At 41.0% G+C, this 24,958-nt stretch overlaps 1 protein-coding gene across 1 annotated transcript in view; it reads right to left on the reverse strand.

Annotated features, from left to right (window-relative positions):
- Window positions 1-24,308, reverse strand: part of LOC116510602 (acyl-CoA (8-3)-desaturase-like) — a 36,430-nt gene extending 12,122 nt beyond the window's left edge. The window contains exons 1-4 of the mRNA XM_032220215.1: window positions 24,087-24,308; window positions 10,061-10,171; window positions 8,654-8,851; window positions 7,177-7,278 (exon numbers count right to left, since the gene is read on the reverse strand). Of these exons, the coding sequence (XP_032076106.1) occupies window positions 7,177-7,278; window positions 8,654-8,851; window positions 10,061-10,171; window positions 24,087-24,308 (633 nt within the window). The remainder of the gene's footprint in view (window positions 1-7,176; window positions 7,279-8,653; window positions 8,852-10,060; window positions 10,172-24,086) is intronic.
- Between the last annotated feature and the right edge of the window lie 650 nt (window positions 24,309-24,958).

The raw sequence follows: 24,958 nt of genomic DNA on the forward strand, positions 1-24,958 counted from the left end.
TTAGCATCATATCCAAAGAGTGAGAAAAATACTAAAGACAAAATTGAATGGTGAAAACACCATCAAAACGATCGATACCTGGGCCATCCCTGTGATACAATACACTACTGGAATTAATTGGATGTAAGCTGAACTGCACAGTTGGGCTTGAAAAACAAGAAAACTGTTACTATTCACTATGCATTATACCCCCGTAGTATATATATTATATCTGTCCTGCAGAAATGGAAGCAGAAGTTTATTTCAAGTAAAAACAATTGTCAAAGATGAAAACTATGTAATGGCTGGTTATGTAAAAGATAGCAAAGAACAAGCATTGATGCAAGTTAAAAATTGGAACTTATATAGAGAGTACAGGAAACAAAACATGAATATCAAGCTAGTATAATAAAGACAAAATGTAATGCTGGCAAGGAAAAGTATTACGTGGTTAATTACTACAAAAGATTGAGGGAAAGGTGGCTAAAGATAAAACCTAGCAATGGCTTATCAACTGGAACATTTAAAAAAAAGAAACTGAAGGCTGGATTTTGACTGTTTAAGACTATTTGAATTAATGCAATTGAGGCCAGAAGTGAAAAATCATCAAATGATTTACAGTACAGAGCTACATCTCTCCTCCCTGACTTGGAAAATCCCCCCATCCAAAGAAGAGGAGCGACAGCAATCAAAATGGCTGCCATGAAGTTGGTGACAGCCAGAATACCTAAGACATTGCAGAAGCGAAGAGAGCAGTGAACAGAGACTGTGTTGCTGAGTAAGATTTTTTTTTCCTTTACAAATTACCCCAAGGGGTGGGGGAATCCTAGAGAAGAGACTTTAAAAATATAACTGTTTAAAGGACTGGAAGAAAATATTTTAAAACCAATTTATGCTGAAAAGTAAGTTGAGAGTGCCATCTAGTGATGAAAGAAAAAGTGACTCCTGGAAACTTACAGAGGAGAAAATACTTGCATTTGGTGGTTGTGATTTTTAACTGTTTATTATTTTATGCTTACCAGAAGCAGAAATAAGAAATAAATTTTATAAAAGGGAAGCTACAATAAAAGACCAAAACCAGAGTAGAGTAGACTTAAAGAACTTGGAAAATATCTTGGACTATCAGAGTATTGAGTAAATGCTGGAATGTGTCCATTTAAACAATTTACCTTGTTTTGAACGAAATAGAGATTGAGTGAAGCAAATATCTGCTGGAAAAAAGACAGTATGGACATTTGAGAGGGGAGCTCTTCTCTAGGATTTGGGACTCTCTGAATTCAATTGAGGCATGATTGTTTATTCCACTTGTATCACTATTATGACTGGAGTTGAAGGAAGAGCTGTGGAAATGAGAGAATTTCTTAATGAGATGACTTTGTTATTCCAAGATATTATGAATTTAGTCAATGGTATGGATCAGAAAGTGGAAAGCATTTTGCAAAGAACAAGGAACAAAAACCAAACTGCCCATGAACTGGTGGAAGCAACAGAAAGATTGGATGTAGTGGACTATTTAAGTCAACAAATGGAACATGAACAGGGAAAAAATATGGATCAGAAAAATCAGCAAATGAAGCAACAGCTCAATGAAGGTTCAAGGTTCGAGGTTCATTTTATTTATATGCCGCCCTATTCCCGGCGGGACTCAGGGTGGCGCACAAACCCAAGGAGGAGAAAGGGAAAAACACAAAAAAAAAACTACAAAAAGTACAAGGCATTTAAAACAACCAACAGCCACACAATTCGAGAGGGGAAGGGAACCCATCGACCCCAGGCCTGCCGACACAGCCAGGTTTTAACGGCTTTTTGGAAGGCCTGGAGAAAGGTGAGGGTCCGAATCTCTGCAGGGAGCTCGTTCCAAAGGGCCGGAGCTGCCACAGAGAAGGCCCTCCCCTGGGTAGTGGCCAGATGACATTGGCTAGTAGACGGAACCCGGAGGAGGCCTAATCTGTGTGATCTAATGGGTCTTTGGGAGGTAATTGGAAGCAGGCGATCTCTCAAGTACCCAGGTCCAATACCATGAAGGGCTTTATAAGTGACGACTAGCACCTTGAAGCGTATCCGGAGACCAATCAGTAACCAGTGCAGCTTGCGGAGGATAGGTGTAACATAGGTGTACAAAGGTGCACCCACAATCGCTCACGCGGCTGCATTCTGGACGAGCTGAAGTCTCCGAATGCTCTTCAAGGGCTGCCCCATGTAGAGCGCATTGCAGTAGTCCAGTCTTGAGGTCACGAGGGCATGAGTGACTGTTGTGAGTGCCTCCCGGTTCAGGTAGGGACGCAATTGGTGCGAACCTGAGCAAATGCCCCCCCTGGTCACAGCCGACAAATGATGTTCTAAGGTCAGCTGTGGGTCCAAGAGGACTCCCAAATTGCGAACCCTGTCTGAGGGGCGTAAAATTTCAGCCCCCAGCCTGAGTGATGGAGTACTAGCCAAATTTTTGGGAGGGAAACACAACAGCCACTCGGTCTTGTCTGGATTGAGCGCAAGCTTGTTAACCCCCATCCAGACCCTGACAGCCTCCAGGCACTGGCACATCACGTCAACCGCTTCATTGAGTTGGCACGGGGCGGACAGATACAACTGGGTATCGTCCACGTACTGATGGTATTTTATCTCGTGCCGCCGGATGATCTCACCCAATGGCTTCATGTAGATGTTAAACAGGAGGGGGGACAGGACCGAACCCTGTGGGACCCCATATTTCAGGGGCCTAGGGTTCGACCTCTGCCCCCCGACCAACACCGACTGCGACTTGTCCGAGAGGTAGGAGGAGAACCACCGAAGAACGGTGCCTCCCACCCCCACCTCTCGTAACCGTCGCAGAAGGATACCATGGTCGATGGTATCGAAGGCTGCTGAGAGGTCAAGAAGCACTAGGATGGAGGCATGACCTCCATCCCTGGCTCTCCAGAGATCATCGGTCAGTGCGACCAAAGCGATTTCCGTGCTGAAGCCAGGTCTGAATCCAGACTAAAAGGGATCCAGATAATCGGCTTCATCCAAGGACCGTCGGAGCTGAAAGGCTATCACTTTCTCAACAACCTTCCCAACAAAGGGGAGGTTGGAGACTGGACGGTAGTTATTCAAAATGGCTGGATCCAGAGATGGCTTCTTCAGGAGGGGTCTCACCACTGCTGTCTTCAATGGCGGAGGAAAGAAGCCCTCCCGAGGGGAGGCCTGGATCCAGCCCCGTGTCACCTCCTTGCTGTTCATGACCAGCCAGGAGGGGCACGGGTCCAGTGGACACGTGGTGGCACTCACCGCTCCCATGGCCTTGTCTACTTCATCAGGAGTAACAAGTTGAAAGTCAGTCCCCGGTACCCCGGCTGGCTCTGCGCAATTGGAGTCCAGGTCCATCCGAAGCCGAGCAACTTTGTCTGCGAGGAACTGCATATACTCCTCCGCTCTACCTCGTAAAGGATTATCCACAACCCTCCCATTCAGGAGGGAGCGGGTTACCCTAAACAAGGCGGCAGGGCGCGACTCAGCGGACGCTATCAGAGCGGCAGTATAGGTGTTCTTAGCTGTCCGTATTGCCAAAAGGTATGCTCCGATGCAAGCTTTTAATAGTGCTCGGTCTGACTCGGATTTACTGGACCTCCAGCAGCGTTCTAGGCGTCTCTTTTGGTGCTTCATCTCCCGGAGGTCCTCAGTAAACCAAGGAGCCCTCCTGGATCCACTGCTGCGGATCGGCTGTAAAGGCGCAATCCAGTGGAGAGCCTCAGATGCTGCTGAGTTCCGAGCAGCAACTAAAGTCTCCACTGGACTGCGGGTGAGAGTATCAGGCACAACACCAAGCGCCGTCTGGAAACCCTGAGGATCCATAAGACGCCTGGGGTGGAACCACCTAATCGGTTCCTCCTCCCTACAGCGGGGGATTGGTCTCTGAAAGTCGAGCCTCAGTAGGAAGTGGTCCGACCATGACAGGGGCAAGATCTCACTACCCCTCAAACCAAGATCACAACTCCACTGCTCCAAGAGAAATACGAGGTCGAGTGTGTGACCCGCTGAGTGAGTCGGGCCCTGAATTACTTGGGTCAAGCCCATGGCTGTCATGGAAGCCATGATCTCCTGCACTCCATCAGAGTGTTCGCCAAGCGAAGGCATATTGAAGTCCCCCAGTATCATAAGTCTGGGGAACTCAACTGCCAGCTCAGCTACTGACTCGAGGAGCGAGGGGAGGGCTGTCGTCACGCTGTTGGGAGGCAGGTACGTTAACAACAAGCCCACCTGACCCGCAAGGTCCATCTTCACCAGCAAGGACTCACACCCGACAAGCTCCAGAGCAGGGATCCTACGAGGAACTAAAGACTTTTGAATAACAATGGCCACTCCCCCATCCCTTTTCTGAGGTCGCGGTTGATGAAGCACCTGAAAACCCTCTGGGCACATTTCAGTGAGGGGGACTCCTCCCTCCGGGCCCAGCCCGGTTTCAGTAATACATGCCAGGTCTGTCCCCTCGTCTGAAATTAGGTCCTGGACGAGGGGAGCCTTGTGAACCACAGACCTGGCATTTAGCAACAACAACCTGAGACCAGGGTCCTGACTACTCACGCCATCTGGCCTTGGAGTGGAACTAACAGGGTCGGAAGGAGGGATCCCTCTGACGTAGGGAACCCTCCTTCCCCGGTAATGGCTCACCCTGAAGTTCCCGCGAAGAGGAGGACCAAATAAATGATAAGCAAAAGGAGTGGAAAGAATAGATGGATTGGTCACATCAACAAATAAATCAAGGACTGGAGCAAAAAGTACAAATCACCTGACCAAGGAAGAAAGACGGAAGAAAATAAAACAGATGAATCAACAATTGGAGAGACAGGAAGATACCTTTGATAAGGAGATTGGGACATGGGCAGATAACTGGGAAAATTGGCAACACAAGATTGTACTGGGAGGAAAGTTTAGATTGAACAAAAAAGAGATAGATGATAATAGAGATAAAGATGAAAAGTGCGGGAGGCAAATTAAAAAATGGATAAAAATTGAAGCAATAAAGAAGAGATGATAGAAAAATTGCCCTTTAAATATTAAAGTAGCCTGAGTGTAAGCTAAGGAGTTAGAAATAAAATTAGCTAGGGGAAATAGTAGAACATAATTTTTTTACCTGTGTTAGGCATTTTTCTTTTATGTACGTTTAAATAATATAATGAGAATTACTATTTGATTAATGTGATAGAGATTATTAACAATGTTAATGAGAATTGAATCAATATAAATGATATCTAGTTAAATTTGTTCATATGTAATATAGAAATGTTTAGAGTGAACAAGAAAGATATAGATGAAGATAGAGACAAAAATGAGAAGTTATGCATTTTTGTTTATGTATGTTTGAACAATATAATGATAATTACCTAAATTTGATAACTGTGATAGAGATTACTAATATTGTTATTGTGAATTGGATTAGTATGAAAAATGGATAAGAATTCAGGCACAAACGAGGAGAAGAGATGATGTTAGACATTCTCCTTTTATGTATGTTTAATGAGGATTATATAAATTTGATAAATGTGATAGAGATTACCAATACTGTTATTGTGAATTGGAGTAATATGAATGGTATTCAGAACCAACTCTGTTTACACACAATATGGATATGTGTGTGTGTGTGTATGTATGTATGTATATATGTATATATATAATAAATATATATATTTTTAAAAACCACACAGTTGCCAAAATGATTCACTGGAACAGCTGTAAAAATTATCATGTGCCAGTAATGAAAAACTGGTGGCATATAATACAATTGAAAAAGTAGTTGCAAATGAGCATGTGAAAATATTGTGAAATTTGGATGGCACTTAGAAAATATGCACATTGACAATATTTCCATCTGACAATTGTAAAAGGTCACACTGCTTGGATCCACATATTTCCAATACATTATGATATCCTAGGTCCTTGGGAAGAACTTGATGCTTATGAAAGCCCACACTAGCTAAAAAGCTGACAATTGTGACGTCACATTATAATGAACAGATAATTATAATAACAATGATGGACTGGATCCAACCACAAAAATAGGAAGGTCAGAAAAATAATAACAATGAAACATGCCCTTCATCCACATAGCAAAGCTGACAGATTCTACCTACGAAGGGCATGGGGTATTGCAAGTATAGTAGATAGTTGAAGAAGAAGAAAAGCCATTGGAAGAATAACTGAAGTCTAGTAAAGAGGATGCAAGTATACTGTCTAGGCTTATTGAGTACCAGAGAGATCAAACTGGCCTACAAGAAAGACCAAGCGAAGAGCAGAAAAGAGGCAAAATGAAGTATTAATGGCCAGTACACACACACACACACACAACCCTAGCAGCCAAAGCAGACAACAAGCCCTAGAAATTCCAAGAGCATGAAAGTTGAAGAAACAGATAAAATGGCTAAGTTTGGTTGCACCAAACCTTAAGAACAAATACATACGAAGAGAGAATTGAGAAGACAGCAACAGAGTACAACCACTGTCTGCAAAAAAAAAAAAAAAAAAAAACCTGAAGAAACAGTAGACCACTTAGTTATCTACAACAAGAAGACTGCACAGACTGACTATAGAGAACAGTCTGAAAACATAGCAACAATGGTGCATTGGAATATTTACAAGAAATACCATTTGCTTGCAATGGAAAGCAACTAGTGGAACCATGAAACAGAAAAAGTAATAGAAAATTAAGAAGCTAAAGCGTTCTGGGACTTTAGAATTCAAATAGAGAAACACCTGCCATATAACATCTCAGACTTAGCAACTGTCCAAAGAAAGAAAAAGAAATCTGAACCGTGGAGATTGCAGTACCTTGAAATAGCAGAAGAGAAGAGAAAGAACTTGGGGGAAATTACCCAATACAAAGACCTGCAAATAAAATGAGAATGATTGTGGTAAAAGAAAACAAAAATAGTGTCAATAGTACCAGGCACCTTTGATGCAGTCCCAAAACATCTAGAGCACTATTTGAACACCATCATCCTTGACAAAATCAATCAATTGCAAAAGGCAGCTTTACTTGGAACACCTTACATCCTGTGACAATATCTTTAACACCATCAAGTCCTAAACATCTGACTGATTGTGTGACCAACCATAGTAATGAATTAAACATGTATGCACTCCTAACAATTCTGGGTGACCAATAACAATTTAACTCCAACAAAGTTGATTTGAGAAAACCCACTTTCAGTTTTAAACTCTTACCTTAAGGATTCCCATCACAAAAATATGAGCCAATCTGTTCCATTTAGGCTTCTGGAAGACGGAAACATGTCCAAGATCATGTTGAAAGAAACCATATTGGATCTAGAAAGCAAGAAGAACATGAATTGCATGAGACTTTTCTTTGGCCAAGTTTTCCGTTTTTAAGGACTCATTGCTCAGCATAAGCTACCATATTCTCAAATATCTATTTGAGAAGAATTTACGGTAAATTGGCAAGCACAGTAGAAGCTATAATGACATTGGCAAAGGAAATATAAGCATCCTCATCCTACTGAAGAAAACCATATTGGTTCTGGAAAGCAAGAAGCAACACCAATATATGATCCCCCCCCCCCCCCCAAACAAGATCTTGGTTTCTAAGACCTGGTTGCTTTGTTTAAGCATTCATTTGGGAAGTACTTACATTTATAATGCAATAACAGTTGTTTATGTACCAATGTTAACAAAGTTAAATGGAAATGTAAGTACATTTATCCTAAGCATTATTGATTGCTAGAAGTTTAAGAAGGAACAGTTATACTCCTCAGTAAGGCCATGTCTTGCAGAATGCTTTGCATTTCAAAGACAACTACACATTTAAATGAAAATTTTTAACATAATGGGAACAGGGTGGGAGCAACATTCTGTCCAAAGTCATCTTGTAGGGGAGATGGGCAGCATAAAAGTTTAACAAATAAGTAAAGTAAAATAAATAAATTCCCATCAGCTCCCACAGGGCTGCTGTATTGATTTCAGGCTCCAGCCATATGAACAGAATGTGATCCTCAAATTTTTAGCATGAATGCAACCATTTCCAAGAGAGTAAGACCTCCATTTATGATAAATGTTGGGGTAGTTGGCCCCACTGCATAGTTGTTAGCTTTTACAATCTGTAGCAGTGAGGCAGGTTGAAGTTATACAAAAAGATCTCCCAATAGCTGCACTGTAATATTTAGTGTGGTATAGATCAGAGGTGGTTTTAGCAGGTTCTGACCAGTTCAGGAAAACTGGTAGCAGAAATTTTGAGTAGTTCAGAGAACCGGTAAATACCACTTTTGACTGGCCCTGCCCCCATCTATTCTCTGCCTCCCAAGTCCCAGCTGATTGGGAGGAAATGGGGATTTTGCAGTATCCTTCCCCTGCCACACCCACCAAGTCACACCTACCAAGCCATGCCCACAGAACTGGTAGAAAAAAAAATGAATCCCACCACTGGTGTAGATGTATCACACAGGAGGGAATTCTATTTGCCGACTTTCCCCATGGTAGCCGAAGCATATTTCTGCCCACAAACTTTGTTAACAATGAGACTTCCCCTCTTTACTTTGAATGAATGGAGCCAATGGGAATTGGTCTGTATGGTCAGAGATAGAAACTCATTAATAGATTACCTGTGGTGAATATTACTACACTACTAAATTAAGTGTGCTGAAGACTGTTCTACTACTCTGTTATACTCCGCAACACAAAAAGTTACCTGTGCAACAGTGAACATTGCTACTGCAATAAGGAAAGGCAACCAAGATTTTCCAAAGTACCAGATGGTGAACCAGGATGCCACGTCCAGCAAGAAGGCATGCAGAAATATGAAAGCAAAAAAAGGAACACTGGACTTCAAGAGTCCCATCTTCTTCACTGTCGTCCGTAATTCATGAAAATCATGTACCAGAATTTCCTATGAGAAATGATGCCAGGTAATTATGTCCCCAATAACTGGTTTCCCATGCATGTACAATAGCTGCTGCATTTTCACCTTTCCATGAAATCACAAAGGCAATAAAGTTATATCTAGCTGTTTATTTGTATCTCAGTCAATGACTCAGCAGATACATCTGAAAAATACTTTCTGCTGCCTCCTTATCTTCACGTTAGCAAGAACAAATATTGTATAAGGGGTAGTTTAAAGAAATTAGTGAAGATGCACTAATTAGCACAAGATGAATGAGCAATTATCACAAGGTGAATGAGGCTCACTGCAATTTTTTGACATACGTCAAGCTGCTCTGTTTAAGAAAGGAGTTTTAGCTCATATTTAAAATGTATAATAAACATCTGTTCTTACCACAAACTAGTCATTCTTCAATGCTATACATTCTCAGAACATGGTTTGACTTGTGAAAATGTAAAATGATTCTTTTTTACTCCTAAACAATCATGCAGAGCCATATTTAACACACACATAAACATATATCTATACATATGCTTGCAAATACATTTTCAGATTTAAACTTCCTTGTGCATTCAACTTTATTAGACAAGTAAAGTATAAATTGAGTAAATAAATAAAACAAAGAATAAGTCTTAATTATCTAAAACAATAAAGGTTCTAGTCCTACAAAGGGAATTCTGCATATAAAGTCATTGTTGCCCTGATGTGCTTGGACTTATCTGATATAAAATTGGCAAATTTTCAGCCCTATCAAGATGCATCAATTCTAATCAGCTGCTAAATTAAAGGCTAATAGGTCACACAGGGCTAATATTTATTTATTTCTCCTCCATACATTCCAGCTTCAAAATACTGCTGAATACATTTCATCCTAGAAGTTTGTATTCAGTGCCAGAACTAGAGTTTGTGGTAAGCACATTTTCTTTGATATTCAAATGCTAATTTTGGAGGAGTTTCTTCATTTAAATTGTTTAATTTATCAGAAGAGAAATAGCTTGTTGTTGTTCAGGCAGAAATTAGTACTGCAAGAGATAGAACTCTAAACAAATCGCTAAGGGAATTTTCAATGCAGCTACTTGCAGATGTGTTCTGTCTAACCCATGTTCTCATTGTATTACAGGATTTTTCCTGTATGAATATTGATTTTATTCCCTCTCAGAGACAGACACATATGGACACACTTTAAGTTTAAAGATAATGCTGGGGAATACTCACGTTTTTGGTGGGTTCACAGCTAGGTTGATCCGGTGTTAGTTCTCCAATTAACAGGGAATTCAAGTGTTTTTTTACCAGATCCTCATCCTTGTGGAAAGCTGTAAAGGCATCCTAAGAAATTCAGAAAGAAAGCAGGTGTATAAAGGAAAATGTATTGATTTATGACATTTGTATACTCACCCATCTTAAAACCAACTGTGGCGTTTCTTTTGTGAAAAGATGAAATTTCCTGAGGATCTCTCCATAGGGACTAAAGGTGATTTTCCCCCAACAAGCTTTGGAGAAAACCAGCTCCTAACAATGACTCATTTTGAGGGCTGATATAATCTTATTTTGGTTTGTAGGATGGAAGAGATAGAGACTTTCCTCCCTTACAATATTGGGTCTGATTCTCTCCTGGCTTTGCCATGATTCACCCTGCCTCTCTGAATGGCCACTGGAAAGATCTTGCTCAACATTTACTACATACTACACTACTACATACTATGAAATCTACTACATTTCATTTTATTAGATAGTGCCCAATGTTCAAGTTTGTCAAGATCCTTCTGTATCTTTAGCCTATCTTCTGGAGTGTTGGCTCAGAGCCACAATCAGAGCCACAATCATCTACTGATTGCCCATATGTAACAATATCAGCAGGGATGCCATCAAAGGCCTTCAAAACAGCAATTATTTTGTAATTGAACAAGATAACAAAAGAAGAGCAGTTGCCATTCTGAGCGTGATTAAATTAACAAAGCTAAAGGCAATGTTTCAACGTTGTACCAACTTCTGACCTCAGATACCAAACTGAGATATCAGAAACAATTGCACAATCACATGAAAGAATTTCCCAAGGACATACAAGATTCAATCTATATTCAGAACCTGCAGTAACCCTGATCAGGCATCTTCTACCTTCTTCTCAAAATACATAAACAGGCAATTCTGTCCCATGTTTCAAGCACTGGAAACATTTCATCTGAAAGATTATGTTTCAGGAACTTTATGCTACCAATGCTTCCGTCCCACCTATACAAGAGTGACCACTTCATAACAAATTTGAAATTCACTGGCAATATCCCTGAAAACACATTCAGCTACCATGGATGCTAAGGCACCATATACAACATCTGTCACAAACATGGATTTCAAAATATCAAGAAAACAATAGCCAATGACAATATAGCTCAGTTTCCCACCAAACAATGTTACATTGGCAACAAATATATGTGCACAACAATGGCACACCTATGTGCATATACACGGTTCTCAATATGCCAACATGTTCATGGAAGATTTTAAATCTTCTCAATTCTTTTCAAAACCTTTCTTTATATGAAATTTATTGACAACATTTTCAAAATCTGTACCCATGAAAACAATCCTTTATTAAATACCATCAAAGCTTCAAGACTTCCAATACTTCAATCCAGTAATAATTCCAATAATTCAAGCCAGGGGTGGGTTACTGCCAGCATTACTTCTGGTTTGGTGCGTGTGCATGCGCAATTGCCTATAAATAGGTCTGTGCATGCACAGAACCTTAAAAAATTGCAAAAAAAACCATGACATGCCGACTGGGGAACCAGTTCAGAGGCATGGCAGGCCTAGGTCGCTGCCAGTTCTGGCGACCCAGGCTGGCATACCAATACCAGTTTGGCCGAACTAGTCCGAACCAGTAGGAAGCCACCTCTGACCTAAGCCAATATGTATCCAAGAACAAGTCCACTTTTCTGATAACATGCTATGATGGATACACAAATACATATAAGACACATAAACACCAGAAAGCTTATAAGTCTCCATGCATACCTACATGCTTCCAGTTTCCATCTAGAATATACCATTAAATGCATAGTGTATGTACAGGCTTTATGTCTATGAAGATTCTCAGTCATCCATGTCATAGTGGCCCCAAAGGTGCTTTTTGAAAAGGCAATTGGACTTTTTTCTCCCTTGAAGTCATTTTGCTTCTCATCCAAAAAGCTTCCTCAGTTCTGGTCTGGTCCCTGAAAAAGCACCTTTGGGACATCCAGGCTTTATGTTATAAGTAAATTTGTTTTGACCCACTAGACAGAGATACGCGCAACTGGTGGAGTTAAACCAGGCATTCAGGAGGCTAAACTCCTACTCAGTGAGATCAATAGAGCCAGACTGATTCCCAGAGAGGACCTACTGAAATACTGACACACAAAAACCTTCACTAGCAAAATAAAATGTGAGACAGCTGAACTTACATATATCAAGAGGTTTCAGAAGGCCTTAACAAAAATAGTGGAGTTTTTAACCCATCATGATTATGTAACCTGGTTCCCAAGTAACCCTCATCTGCTAATTCCCAAGTTTCTCCTTTCATTTCCCATTATCTCCCCCCCACAACCTTGCCACATTCCATGCACATAAATCCAGCTCAATTGTTCAACTGTAGCATATAAACTCCTATTGCTATTATGTGCTTTGCTTCATATGAATTGCATTACTCTGATGTTTCTGTAATTAATGTTACTGGCGGAGGATTCATCCTTGAAGAAGATATTCACATTCATAGAGTGACTGCATATGGATTCTTCCATTCAGTATAATTCTCTTTCATATAGCCAGAAGCATTATGATTTAATGGCAAGGTAGAAGTTTTGATCATTTCAGTGCTGGTTTTGGTCTCAAGTATGCCATCACTGCCTGGATGTCCCATAATAGATGGCTTAATTTAAAAAGAACCTTCAGTCAGAGGTTAACTTGAGGGCAGAATATCAGTTATTTATCAGTTATGTCTAGAAGTGACAGAATATCTGTAGAAAGTGTTATCCTTTTTCACCTGCTGCAGATGCTTCTAAGATTGAAAGTCCTTACAGATATTTCCCATGTATCCAACATTATTGGTTCTTCAAAATTTTGTGCCCACTTTATCATACAATCTTTAACTAATTCTGTTTCGGAATCCATTTCTATTAATGCATTATATAGTCTCTTTATATGCATTGGACTTTGATCTCTAATTTGTTTTAGTAAATTATCCTCGTCTTGCATAAAACCAATTTTTTGATCTTTTTTCCATCTGGCCTGTAACTGCCCATACTGAAACCATGTTTGAATTGCCTTTTCCTCTTTTAGTACATTCAAGGGCTTTAATTGTAATACATCTCTTTCTAAGGTAAGAAGTTGTCTGTATGTAATTACATCCTGTTTTTGTACTATATTTATGTTTTCTATTGCTTGTCTAGAAATTGCCCACATGGGTATCTTATCATTTAGTTTGTATTGATATTTTTTCCAGACCCACAGTAGAGCATTCCTTAAAATATGACTTTTAAAGTTCTTATCTACCTTTTTGTCATATAGCAAGTAAGCATGCCAACCATATACCAAATCATGCCCTTCGATATTAAGTATTCTATCATCTGTTAAATTAATCCAGTCACTATTTACCGATAAAACTACTGCTTCATAATATAGTTTTAAATTTGGTAATTTCAAACCTCCTCTCTCACGCACATCTTGCATTATTTTTAGTTTTATTCTCAGCTTCTTCCCTGCCCATACAAATTTATAAATGCCCTTCTGCCACTCTAGCAAATTTGCATCTTTTTAAAGTATTGGTATCATTTGAAAAAGAAATAAAAATGTAGGTAGAATATTCATTTTCACTGCTCCCGGAACTAAATTACTAGTATTTTAGTAAAAATTTTATAATCTATGTTAAGTAATGATATAGGTCTGTAATTTTTTGGTTGACTAAGATCTTGATCCTCTTTTGGTAGCAAGGATATGAAAACTGTCTTCCAAGATGGGGGTACCTTCCCTTCCATTTGGATCTTATTAAATATTTCCTTAAGAGGTTATACCATTTCTAATTGTAAATTTTTGTAATAAGCCGATGTCAGGCTGTCTGTACCCGGTGCTTTCCCTACCTTTAGCTGTTTAATTACCTGGAGAATTTCCCCAAAGTTATTGGTTGGTTCAATCTTTCCCTCTTCTCATCTTTAACTATGGGTATTTTTTCTTTATCCAGGTATCTATCTATATCTAAACCTTGTATTTTGTCATTCATGTACAATCCTGTGAAAAATTCACAAAAAATCTTTTGAATCTCATTCTGTTGATACACTTCCTTCCCTTTATAATGTAATTTTGATATATTGCGAGATTTCTGTTTCTTCCTAATCAGATATGCTAGCCATCTACCAGATTTATTTGCATTACAAAAAGTGTTATGTTTTGCGTATAGCAAGTTAGTAGCCACCTGGTCTGACATCAGCATATTAAATTGCTCTCTTAATAAGGTAATTGCTTCTTTAATCTTCTTATCTCCTGGTTTTAGTATTAACTACTGTTCTCTCTTCCTGATTTCTTCCTCTAGTTCGATTCTTTTTTCCTCCTGTTTATAGCAATAGCAGTAGACTTATATACCGCTTCATAGGCCTTTCAGGCCTCTCTAAGCGGTTTACAGAGAGTCAGCATATTGCCCCCAACAATCTGGGTCCTCATTTTACCCACCTCGGAAGGATGAAAGGCTGAGTCAACCCTGAGCCCGTGAGATTTGAACCGCTGACCTGCTGATCTAGCAGTAGCCTGCAGTGCTGCATTTAACCACTGCGCCACCTTGGCTCTTATGTCTATGTAACCTATTTAAATTTATTAGAACTCCTCACATATACCCTTTACTTGCGTCCCAAACCATTTCCATAGATGTACCCTTATTCATATTAAAAACAAAATATTATCTTAACAATTTTTTACATTCATTAATATTTTTCTCATATCTAAATAAGTTTTCATTCAATCTCCAAGTCCTTCTTGCTTGGATCCCAAATTCCAGCTCCATCCAAACTGGATTATGATCAGATAAAGCTCTGGAGCATATCTTTGTCTTCTTTACCCTAGAAAGCAAATCATTGATTGTTAGTATAAAGTCAATCTTAGAAAAGGATTGATGTCTATCGGAAAAAAATATAAAGTCATATTCTTCTGTGTTCCTTTCTCGCCACATGTCTCTCAGTTCAAAATCATCCATCATATCGAAAAAGGACTTGGGTAATTTTGCTCGCATTTGGATATTTTGCCGGAGACCCTTCTTGTCTTTCTTGGTATCCATAACACCGTTCCAGTCACCCAATAATATGCAAGATCCATAGTCCCAATGTACTAACTTAGTATGGAGCGTTTTATAAAATTTATCTTGATGTTGATTGGGAGCATATATTCCCATTAGAAGTATCTTTTTCCCTTCTAATACCAGTTCTATTGCAATATATCTTCTTTGGGAGTCTGCTTCAATTAATTCAGCTTTCATGTCCTTTCTTAAGTAAATAACTATACCATTTTTCTTCTCAGGAGCAGAAGCTACAAAGTGTTGTCCAAGTCTTGTATTAATCAAATATTTCTGGTCAGTTGAACTAATATGAGTCTCTTGCAGGCAAATTATATCATTCTTAAATTGTTTCAAATAATGATTTATTTTCTTCCTTTTCTGTGGGGAGTTTAAACCATTAACATTCCAGGTTAAAAACTTAATTGTCATCTTTAGCTCCCTGAAGCTTTTTAAGAGCCATCTCAAAATCCTGTAATTTGGCTTTCGGCCTGGCTCCACCCACTGCTTTGAGCTAAAACCTGTGAATTCTTGGATGGTAGCGTGTGTTTGTTGTAAAGTTTGTTGCTTTTTTAACTCTTGTTCCATTCGCCTGATAATCATGAGAGTTTGTCTTTGCTCCTTCGCTCCTTCTAGTTCTGAGAGAGGAAGTTGGTCCAGCCTTGGTGATCCTTGCGTAACTTGCTGTCTATCCTGTCCTTGTTGTTCTCTTTCTCTGGGTCCTGGAGGGGGGGATGTCCAGCCTTCAGTATATTATTATAAAAATCTTGAGCCTTCCATACTGAGTTAAGATGATATCTTTGCCCCTGGTAAGTAACTGCTAGCCTGGCTGGGGCCTCCCATCTGAACTGTAGCTGGAAATTTTTGAGCTCATCGACTAAGAATGCATAGTCTTTCCTTGATCTCAACATTTTGGGTGGTATTTCCTTCAAAATAGTCACCTCCTGACCCCAATTTGAAGCTTAGTTTTGTAAGACTCTTGCATTATCAAATTCCTCATATCTCTCGTAGCAAAATACACCACAATGTCTCTTGGGAGTTGCTTTTGTCTGGTGAGCCAGGAATTAACATGATATATCTTATCAATCTGCCAATCAAAATTCCCTCCTGACCGTCCCATCAATTGATCAAAGGCTTCTGAGAAAATCTGCTTCAAATTGATTTTTCTCTTTGAGGCCTCTTGTCCTTAAGGCAAATTCCATCTGTCTATACTGCAGCATTAGAATTTCATTATCTGCATCACCAACTTTTTGTTCAACCACATCCATTTTTTGTTACCAGATTAATATTGGAATCACTAAGAGCTTCCAATTTATCTTCAATTCCAGATACATAACCAGATAGGCACTTAAAAGCCTCTAAAATATTGTCTCTAATTTGTTGATTCCGAATCTGGACCGAATTCATAAGTTCTTCCGATAATTCCTTATGAGCAGCAGATATCTCTTCCTTTATTTTAATTTCCATCGCAGCAGCATGATTTTTTAAGGCCTCAGCTAAGGCCACGCTTAGATCTTTTTGCAGTATTTCTCAGGTCAAAGGCTCTCCTACAGGGGTAGGAAGGGATTGGGGGGGAGTAGTGACTGTAATTTAGTTCCGGGAGCAGGTGAATTACCAGTGCTCTTTGAGGCAATCTTTTGCTGTTTAGAAGCCATTCCACATTTAATCTTCTCCACCCAATTACTAAATCCAGGCAAACCGCTTGTCTAGTAATTACTATTTAAGTTAGTAATAAATCACTACTGATTTAGTGATCTTTCAGTGTTCTGAGCTCCGTAGAAATCTGTGGCTTCAGAGCCTGACCCCTCCTACAAAGCTGTTCGGCGCCATTTTCTGTGTATTTCTAGCAAGGAATTCAGAAGTCAGAAGGGATTCTTTAAAAAATGGAGTTAAAGACTTAATACATACAATTAGAAGTTCTCCAGTATCAGGTCTACCCGAGTTGGAATCAGTAATAAATCAATCCTTGAGCTGAGGGTGGTCGTATGCCTTTGTTCTGCAAAAAAGGCAGAAGAAGTCCTTGATGTGGAGATTCACTATGTTACCAGGCGGCTCCGTCCTTCCACCTCCAGATTTATGTTCTTGGGGGGGGGGGGGTAAATGGAACTCTGCCAAAACACAGCTTGCTCGCCTCCTCCTCCTATGCCCAGGGAAGTGGTAATCAAACTGTCAAACAGTTGATGGATGCTGTTTAGACATCTTAACGCAGCCAAGGAACAACAACTCCTCTCAGACCATGCCCATCCAGAAGTCTAGTCAAAATAATTCTTATAGATATATTCTGGGTCTATAAACTATTGTATTATGAAATAAATGAAACTGTATTATAAAATATACAATGTTATCACATGGTGGCCTTGTAAACATGCTAAATGATATTGGATCAATATGATGGTTATGCAAAAAATGCTTAAAATGCAAACATAATCAAATCTAAAGCCTTTTTTCCAGGTATTATGGATAAATTGACAGACAAACATTTTGTAACCTTATTTGTTTTCATATGATAACAGCTGCAAAGATTGCATATGCTAAATATTGGAAAGAAAAAAGAATATCAATAGTGAAAAATTGATTTTGAAACCAACGGAATTGGCAGAGATGGCAAAATTCATTCTGCTGATTAGAAACAATGGTTTGAGTACACTTATGAGGCTGGAAGTCATTTGTTGAGTTTCTGTGAGTTAAATATAATAATGGGCTGTTCACTGTGAGTTAAATATAATAATGGGCACTAAGCTGGCACCCCCCCCTTCCCCCTTTTAACTGGTTCCAGCCATTCGCAGACTTTAGACACCCAGACTCCGGCCTTTCCAGGACTTTAGGAGAGGGGGAGGATAAGATACCCCCCTGCATACTACCTTTTTATCTCCTATGGACCGCTATTGTTTATTATGCCATGCTTTATCTGGACTTGGAGGGTGTGAGATCGCAAAGCTGGTGCTTGTTGATACCTGGGGCTTGCGCTTTGCCCCCCCTCCATCTACAACTATTTTACAAAATACGGACCTTGGACTTTGGCCTCAGATCTCTCTGGAACTGGAGGAAGGGAGACTGGCTCTTCTGGAACTCATAATTTTACACTCTGTGTTGCGCAATTTTAAACGGGTATGTTGAGTGCGTGGGATTGAATGTGTTAGTATGAAAGACCCACTTTTAGTATTATTATTGCTGTATTTTTTTGTGTTTTAATTATATTGTGGGGACTGTTTGTGTGAGTGTTTGAGTATGCCTGATTCGGAGGACCTGGCGGGGCAAGCGGGGGCCATTGGGGTGGTCGGGGGAATTATACCCACGGGGGAGAGTCGGAGCATTGCGGTCATAACAGGGAGGGGCAGATACGGCGGGGACTTTAGGGCTGGCCATTACCGGGGAAGGAGGGTTCGCTATATTGCAGAGATCCCTCCTTCCGGCCCTATGAGTCCCACTCCAAGGTCAGATGGCGTGAGCAATCAGGACCCTGGTCTCAGGCTGCTGTCGCTAAATGCCAGGTCTGTCATTCATAAGGCTCCCCTCGTCCGGGACTTGATTGTAGACGAGGGGGCAGACCTGGCATGTATTACTGAGACATGGCTGGGCACAGAGGGAGGAGTCCCCCTCGTAGAGCTGTGCCCAGACGGGTTTCAGGTGCTTCATCAGCCGAGAGCCCAGGGAAGGGGTGGCGGTGTGGCTATTGTAGTCCGGGAGTCTTTAGCTCCTCGTAGGATCCCTGCTCCGGAGCTTGCCGGGTGTGAGTCCCTACTAGTGAAGTTGGACCTCAAGGGTCAAGCGGGTTTGCTGCTAACGTACCTGCCTCCCAACTGCGTTGCAGCAGCCCTCCCTGCGCTCCTCGAGTCAGTAGCCGAGCTAGCAATTGAGTTCCCTAGACTAATGGTTCTGGGGGACTTCAATCTGCCTTCGCTCGGTGAACACTCTGACGGAGCGCAGGAGTTCATGGCTTCCATGACAGCCATGGGCCTGACCCAGGTAATTCAAGGCCCTACCCACTCAGCGGGGCACACACTCGACCTCGTATTCCTCTCGGAGCAGTGGAGTTATGATCTTGGTCTGAGGGGAAATGAGATCATTCCCCTGTCGTGGTCAGACCACTACCTACTGAGGCTAGACTTCCGGAGGCCAAACCCCCACCGTAGGGAGGAGGAACCGACCAGGTGGTTCCGCCCCAGGCGACTGATGGACCCTGCTAGGTTCCAGACGGAGCTTGGGGTCATTCCAGATGCTCTCGCCCACAGTTCGGCGGAGACTCTTGCTGCGGCCTGGCACTCGGCAGCATCAGAGTCTCTGGACCGAATTGCGCCACTACGGCCCCTCCGGGTCAGCGGCTCGCGGAGACCGCCTTGGTTCACCGAGGAGCTCCGTGAGATAAAGCGCCGGAGGAGACGCCTAGAGCACCTGTGGAGGTCCGATAGGTCCGTATCGAACCGAGCACTGTTGACAGCTTGCACCAAGGAGTACATTTGGGCATTGAGAACCGCCAAAAGATCACACATTGCCTCCTTGGTAGCGTCCGCCGAGTCCCGCCCAGCCGCCCTGTTTAGGATAACCCGCTCCCTCCTAAATAGGAGGGAGACGGGGAACCCCCTGCAGGGTAAGGCTGAGGAGTATGGTCAGTTCTTGGCGGACAAAGTTGCTCGGTTTCGATCGGAACTGGACTCCACCCTCGCAGATCCAGTCGAGACACAGGGGAACGACTTGGTAGACCATCTCTGGGTTGAGTTTCAGGATGTTGCCTCCGGGGATGTGGACAAGGCTATGCGAGCTGTGAGTTCCTCCACCTGTATACTGGACCCGTGTCCCTCTTGGCTGACTGCCAACAGCAGAGAGGTGACACGAGGCTGGATCCAGGCGGTTGTTACCGCCTCTCTTCGGGAGGGACACCTCCCCACCGCGCTTAAGGCGGCGGTGGTGAGGCCCCTCCTGAAGAAACCGTCCTTGGATCCAGCAGTTCTTAACAACTATCGTCCAGTCTCCAACCTCCCCTTTGTGGGGAAGGTTGTCGAGAAGGTGGTGGCCTTACAGCTTCAGCGTACCTTGGAGGAAGCTAACTATCTTGACCCCTTCCAGTCTGGCTTCAGGCCCGGTTACAGCACTGAAACCGCTTTGGTCGCATTGACCGATGATCTCTGGAGAGCCAGAGATGGAGGCTATGCGTCCATCCTGGTTCTCCTTGACCTCTCAGCGGCTTTCGATACCATCGACCATGGTATCCTTCTGCGACGACTGCAGGAGGTGGGGGTGGGCGGCACTGTTTTACAGTGGTTCTCATCCTACCTCTCGGACAGGTCGCAGTCGGTGTTGGTGGGGAGGGAGAGATCGTCCCCGAGGCCCCTAACCTGTGGGGTGCCGCAGGGCTCGGTTCTGTCCCCCCTGCTATTTAACATTTACATGAAACCGCTGGGCGAGATCATTCGGAGGCACGGGATTAAGTACCATCAATACGCGGACGATACACAGTTGTATCTGTCCGCCCCGTGCCAACTCAATGAAGCGGTGGACGTGATGAACCGGGGCCTTGAGGCTGTTAAAGACTGGATGAGAGCTAACAAACTGGTGCTCAACCCGGAAAAGACCGAGTGGCTGTTGTGTTTTCCTCCCAAAAATTCGGCTAACGTTCCATCAATCAGGCTGGGGGGGCAAAATTTATACCCCTCAGACAGGGTCCGCAACTTGGGAGTCCTCCTGGATCCACAGCTGAGTTTTGACCACCATCTGTCAGCTGTGACCAGGGGGGCATTTACCCAGGTTCGCCTGGTGCGCCAGTTGCGGCCCTACCTGAACCGGGAGGCTTTCACAACAGTCACTCGAGCCCTTGTGATCTCTAGGCTGGAATACTGCAATGTGCTCTACATGGGGCTGCCCTTGAAGAGCATCCGACGACTTCAGCTAGTCCAGAACGCGGCCGCGCGAGTGATCATGGGCGCACCACGGTTCGCCCATATAACACCGATCCTCCGTGAGCTGCGCTGGCTACCTGTTGATCGTCGGGTGCACTTCAAGGTCCTACTTACCACCTATAAAGCGCTCCATGGTAGTGGATCTGGCTATCTGAGAGACCGCCTTCTGCCAATTACCTCCCTGCGTCCCATCAGATCGCACAGGGTAGGCCTCCTCCGAATTCCATCCGCCAGTCAGTGCCGACTGGCGACTATGCAGAGGAGAGCCTTCTCAGTTGCAGCTCCGACGCTATGGAACACCCTCCCCGTGGAGATCCGTACCCTCACCACAGTCCAGGCCTTCCGCACAGCCCTCAAGATCTGGCTATCCCGTCAGGCCTGGGGATAGGATTTATTCTCACCCTGCCCGAATGTTGAGTGAATGTTGTGTTTTTATGGTCAATTTTTTTTTTTTTTTTTTTTTTTACTCACGTTTCTTTTCTTACTTAAGTCTTGTCTTGCACTCCCTTCCCCTATTGTTGTAAGCCGCCCTGAGTCCCCTCAGGGAAAAGGGCGGCATATAAATGTTCAATAAAACATAAAAAACATAAACACAGAGGGCTTTAAAGTTTAATATAGGGGATTAACCTATTTGATTTGTGTAAGATTCAGATATCAGCGTTCAGCTATGGTGGAGGTCTTATGTTTATGGCTAATCTTATATTTCTTGTATATAGTTTTCTCTTTTTTCATATCTTGTTAGTTATTGTTTTGTTGGTTTTTTTTCTGTATTATATTAATAAGAATATATTAAAAATTAGATGTATACAATAGAGGCTACAGATTCTAAACTTACTTGGAAACTAGTAAACCTACATATATCGAGAGGTTCAAGCTACCTCAGAAGGCTTTAATAAAGACATCTGATGAAGTTAGCTACAGTTCAGCCCTCCAACTGTAGTATATAAACTCCTATTGCTATTATGTGATTACTTCAAACTGCTTTATTTAAACATTGAATTGAAATATTTCTTATGAACGTGCACAGCTGCACAAAAGTATTAGAAAAAAATAAAAGATTGGCTAGAGGAGATTACTACACATCAAATTGCACTAAAACCTGAATTATTTTTGTTAGGGATTATAAAAGGAAATTATGGGGGAAAAAATTAAATACTTAATTTTACACATCGTTATGGCAGCGAGAATTATATTAGCACAAAACTGGAAAAATAATTATATACCAACAGAAGAAAATGTAATTAAAAAAATATTGGAATGTGCAGAGATGGATAGGCTCACGAAAGAACTAAAAGAGAAAGAAGAATCTGAATACTACTTCATATGGGATTTATTGTACAATTGGCTAGAGGAAAGGAGGGGAAAAGCAGGAAAGTAAAAAAGAAAGGAAGAAAGATCAGCAAAACAATAGACAACTACAAAACCAGAAAAGGATTAAAAGATTGAGAAGAGATAGAGTATAGCAAATAAATATTACACAAAATGACGTAAATGTAGTAAAAACTGTTACACATAGAATATATAGAATATTACATATAGAATGAAAAAAATGTATGAAATAATGTAAATGCACAAATATATAGTCATAGTTATAAAAGATTTAATATATTATATACTTTACAAAATGACATAAATGTAGTAAAAACTGCTATACATAGAACATATAGAATATTATATATAGAATGAAAAAATGTATGGAATAATGTAAATGCACAAATATATGAAGTCATAGTTAAAAAAGATTTATTGATATAGATAAAACAGATACAACAGAAAGGTAAAAAAATGTAATGTGTTGCAAAGATGTGAAGTTTGTACAAACAAAATAAAATTTATATAAAAAAAGAAATTTTCTTTTTTGTAAATCATTGAAATTTGTGATCCATGAGGGCAATATATTGCAGTAAATAAATAAAAGTGAGAAACCACAAAAAAAGAAATATTTCTTATAAATAAATTCCGAGTATATAAATGATTGTATTGTGTACACTCATAGAAGTCTCCACTGCATTTACACAAAAAAAAAAAGCAAAAAAAAAGCTAAAATCCTGCAATACTTGATAGAGGTCACACTTCTCTATCAATATTACTCATATATTTTCCACTGAGAAAGTCTTCCTGACTGAATTTTGCTTAGGCAAAATATAAGCTGGGCCCATGCTTTTGCACAAACGCCTTCAAACCTAAGGTGCATTTTGTTCATATTGTCTAGAAGTCAATAAAGTTAAACAACTTAACTGCAGGCAAACATTGATGCAAAACTGGAAAAAAAGGAAGCCTGCAAATTACAACAACTTGTATGTCTGGGGATCAGCTATCATATCCCCACCATGTCATCTTTCCAATGATGCTTCTAAATTTTGGTCAGATTTTGTCACTTGTTACTACAAAATTGCCAAGTGATACAGCCTCCACCTGGAGCTTCCTTACATCAAAGCACTGGGCTGTCCAACCCAAAACAACTACAGATAGCCTCAAATAACAATCACAATTGGGACCAGAATTTCTGTTGCAAAGTAAAATGGTTAAGTTGGTTGAGTCATGCCCATTTGGGAGGTGGGAGAAGAGTTGTTAAGCAAATAACTTCAGTTAAGTGAATCACATGGTCATTAAGCAAACCCAAATTCCCCCATTGACATTGCTTGTTGAAAGCCAGCTGGGAAGGTTGCAAATGGTGATCACATGACCTCAGGACACTGTAACTATCATAAATAAATGCCAAGTTAATATGTATGTTATCAAAACGAGAACATAAATATATGCCAGTTGCCAAGCACCCAATTTTGTTCATGTGACCATGGAGATTCTGCAATAGTCATAAATGTGAGGACTGATTGTAGTCACTTTTTTCAGAACCATTGTAAACAAATAGTTGTAAAACAAGGACTACTGTATTCTATAATATCAGAAAATTCTTGTGGCTTCAGATAAAATGGATACTTTCCCCCTCATTCTGCTAGTGGAGACACAACCTCAATCTGGAATGTGTGCATGCAAAGTGAGTGTTTTGTGTAGCCTTCAGGTCTTTCCATGGCTGTCTTTCCCCTCAGCAAGGACTCACCGTAGCATCTTGTCCAGAATAATGTTTGATGAGACGAGGCCCACCTGGATGCCGCAAATAGAACTGACTAACATCATAAACTTTTCGGTTGATGACCAGCCATCTCTTTTCCTTGAAATCTCCCTTGCCTGTGCAGAGCCCCACTTCCTCCCAGGTGAAAAGCCTGGGGACCCCTGGCTGACTCTCTGACTTTCCCGCACTGACTCCTGACTGAGGGGGCATCCTGGCTGGCTGGCTGGCTTATCCTGTGGAAAGATGAGGCAGCTCTAACTCTTCATTCTGATAGATGTTGCAGTCAATTTTATATAGACTCCAGCAACCACCCACACTTACTTATCTTTCTATTGCCCCAGATAAGCTCTTGCTTCTCCCTCCCATTGCATTTCTCCATGATGATATAACAGTCTTTTGTTGTGCACAATGTGTATTTTGATTAAAATTTGAAACAGCATAAACAAGCATAGTTTTCAGCAGTTTTTAAATAAACAACACAATATATCAGTATATAAAATCTTTATTCTTATTTCCATTTATTGGGTAAGATATAGTACAGATATAGCCACAGTAGCATTCCACAAAAAACACATCATTAGAAACAGTATAATTACAACAGTTAAAAACTAATATAAACAAAAAAATAGAATAAAATGAAAGTAGAAAACAAAAGTAATAGAAAAGAAATGTAAATATATAGTAAAGAGAAATAAAGGAAATACACAAAGAAGTGTCTTCCCACCTTCATCAAAAGTATAAACAATTTTAGTAACTTATTATCTTCTTTTAAAATACAGTGCATAATGTCTTCTTCTCATATCCCATCCCTTTTCTATAAACAAATCCATAAATCACCATCATTTCAGTCCTGATGTCAG

Source organism: Thamnophis elegans, chromosome 1 (genome assembly GCF_009769535.1).
Source record: "Thamnophis elegans isolate rThaEle1 chromosome 1, rThaEle1.pri, whole genome shotgun sequence".
In the NCBI taxonomy this organism is placed as follows: Eukaryota; Metazoa; Chordata; class Lepidosauria; order Squamata; family Colubridae; genus Thamnophis; species Thamnophis elegans.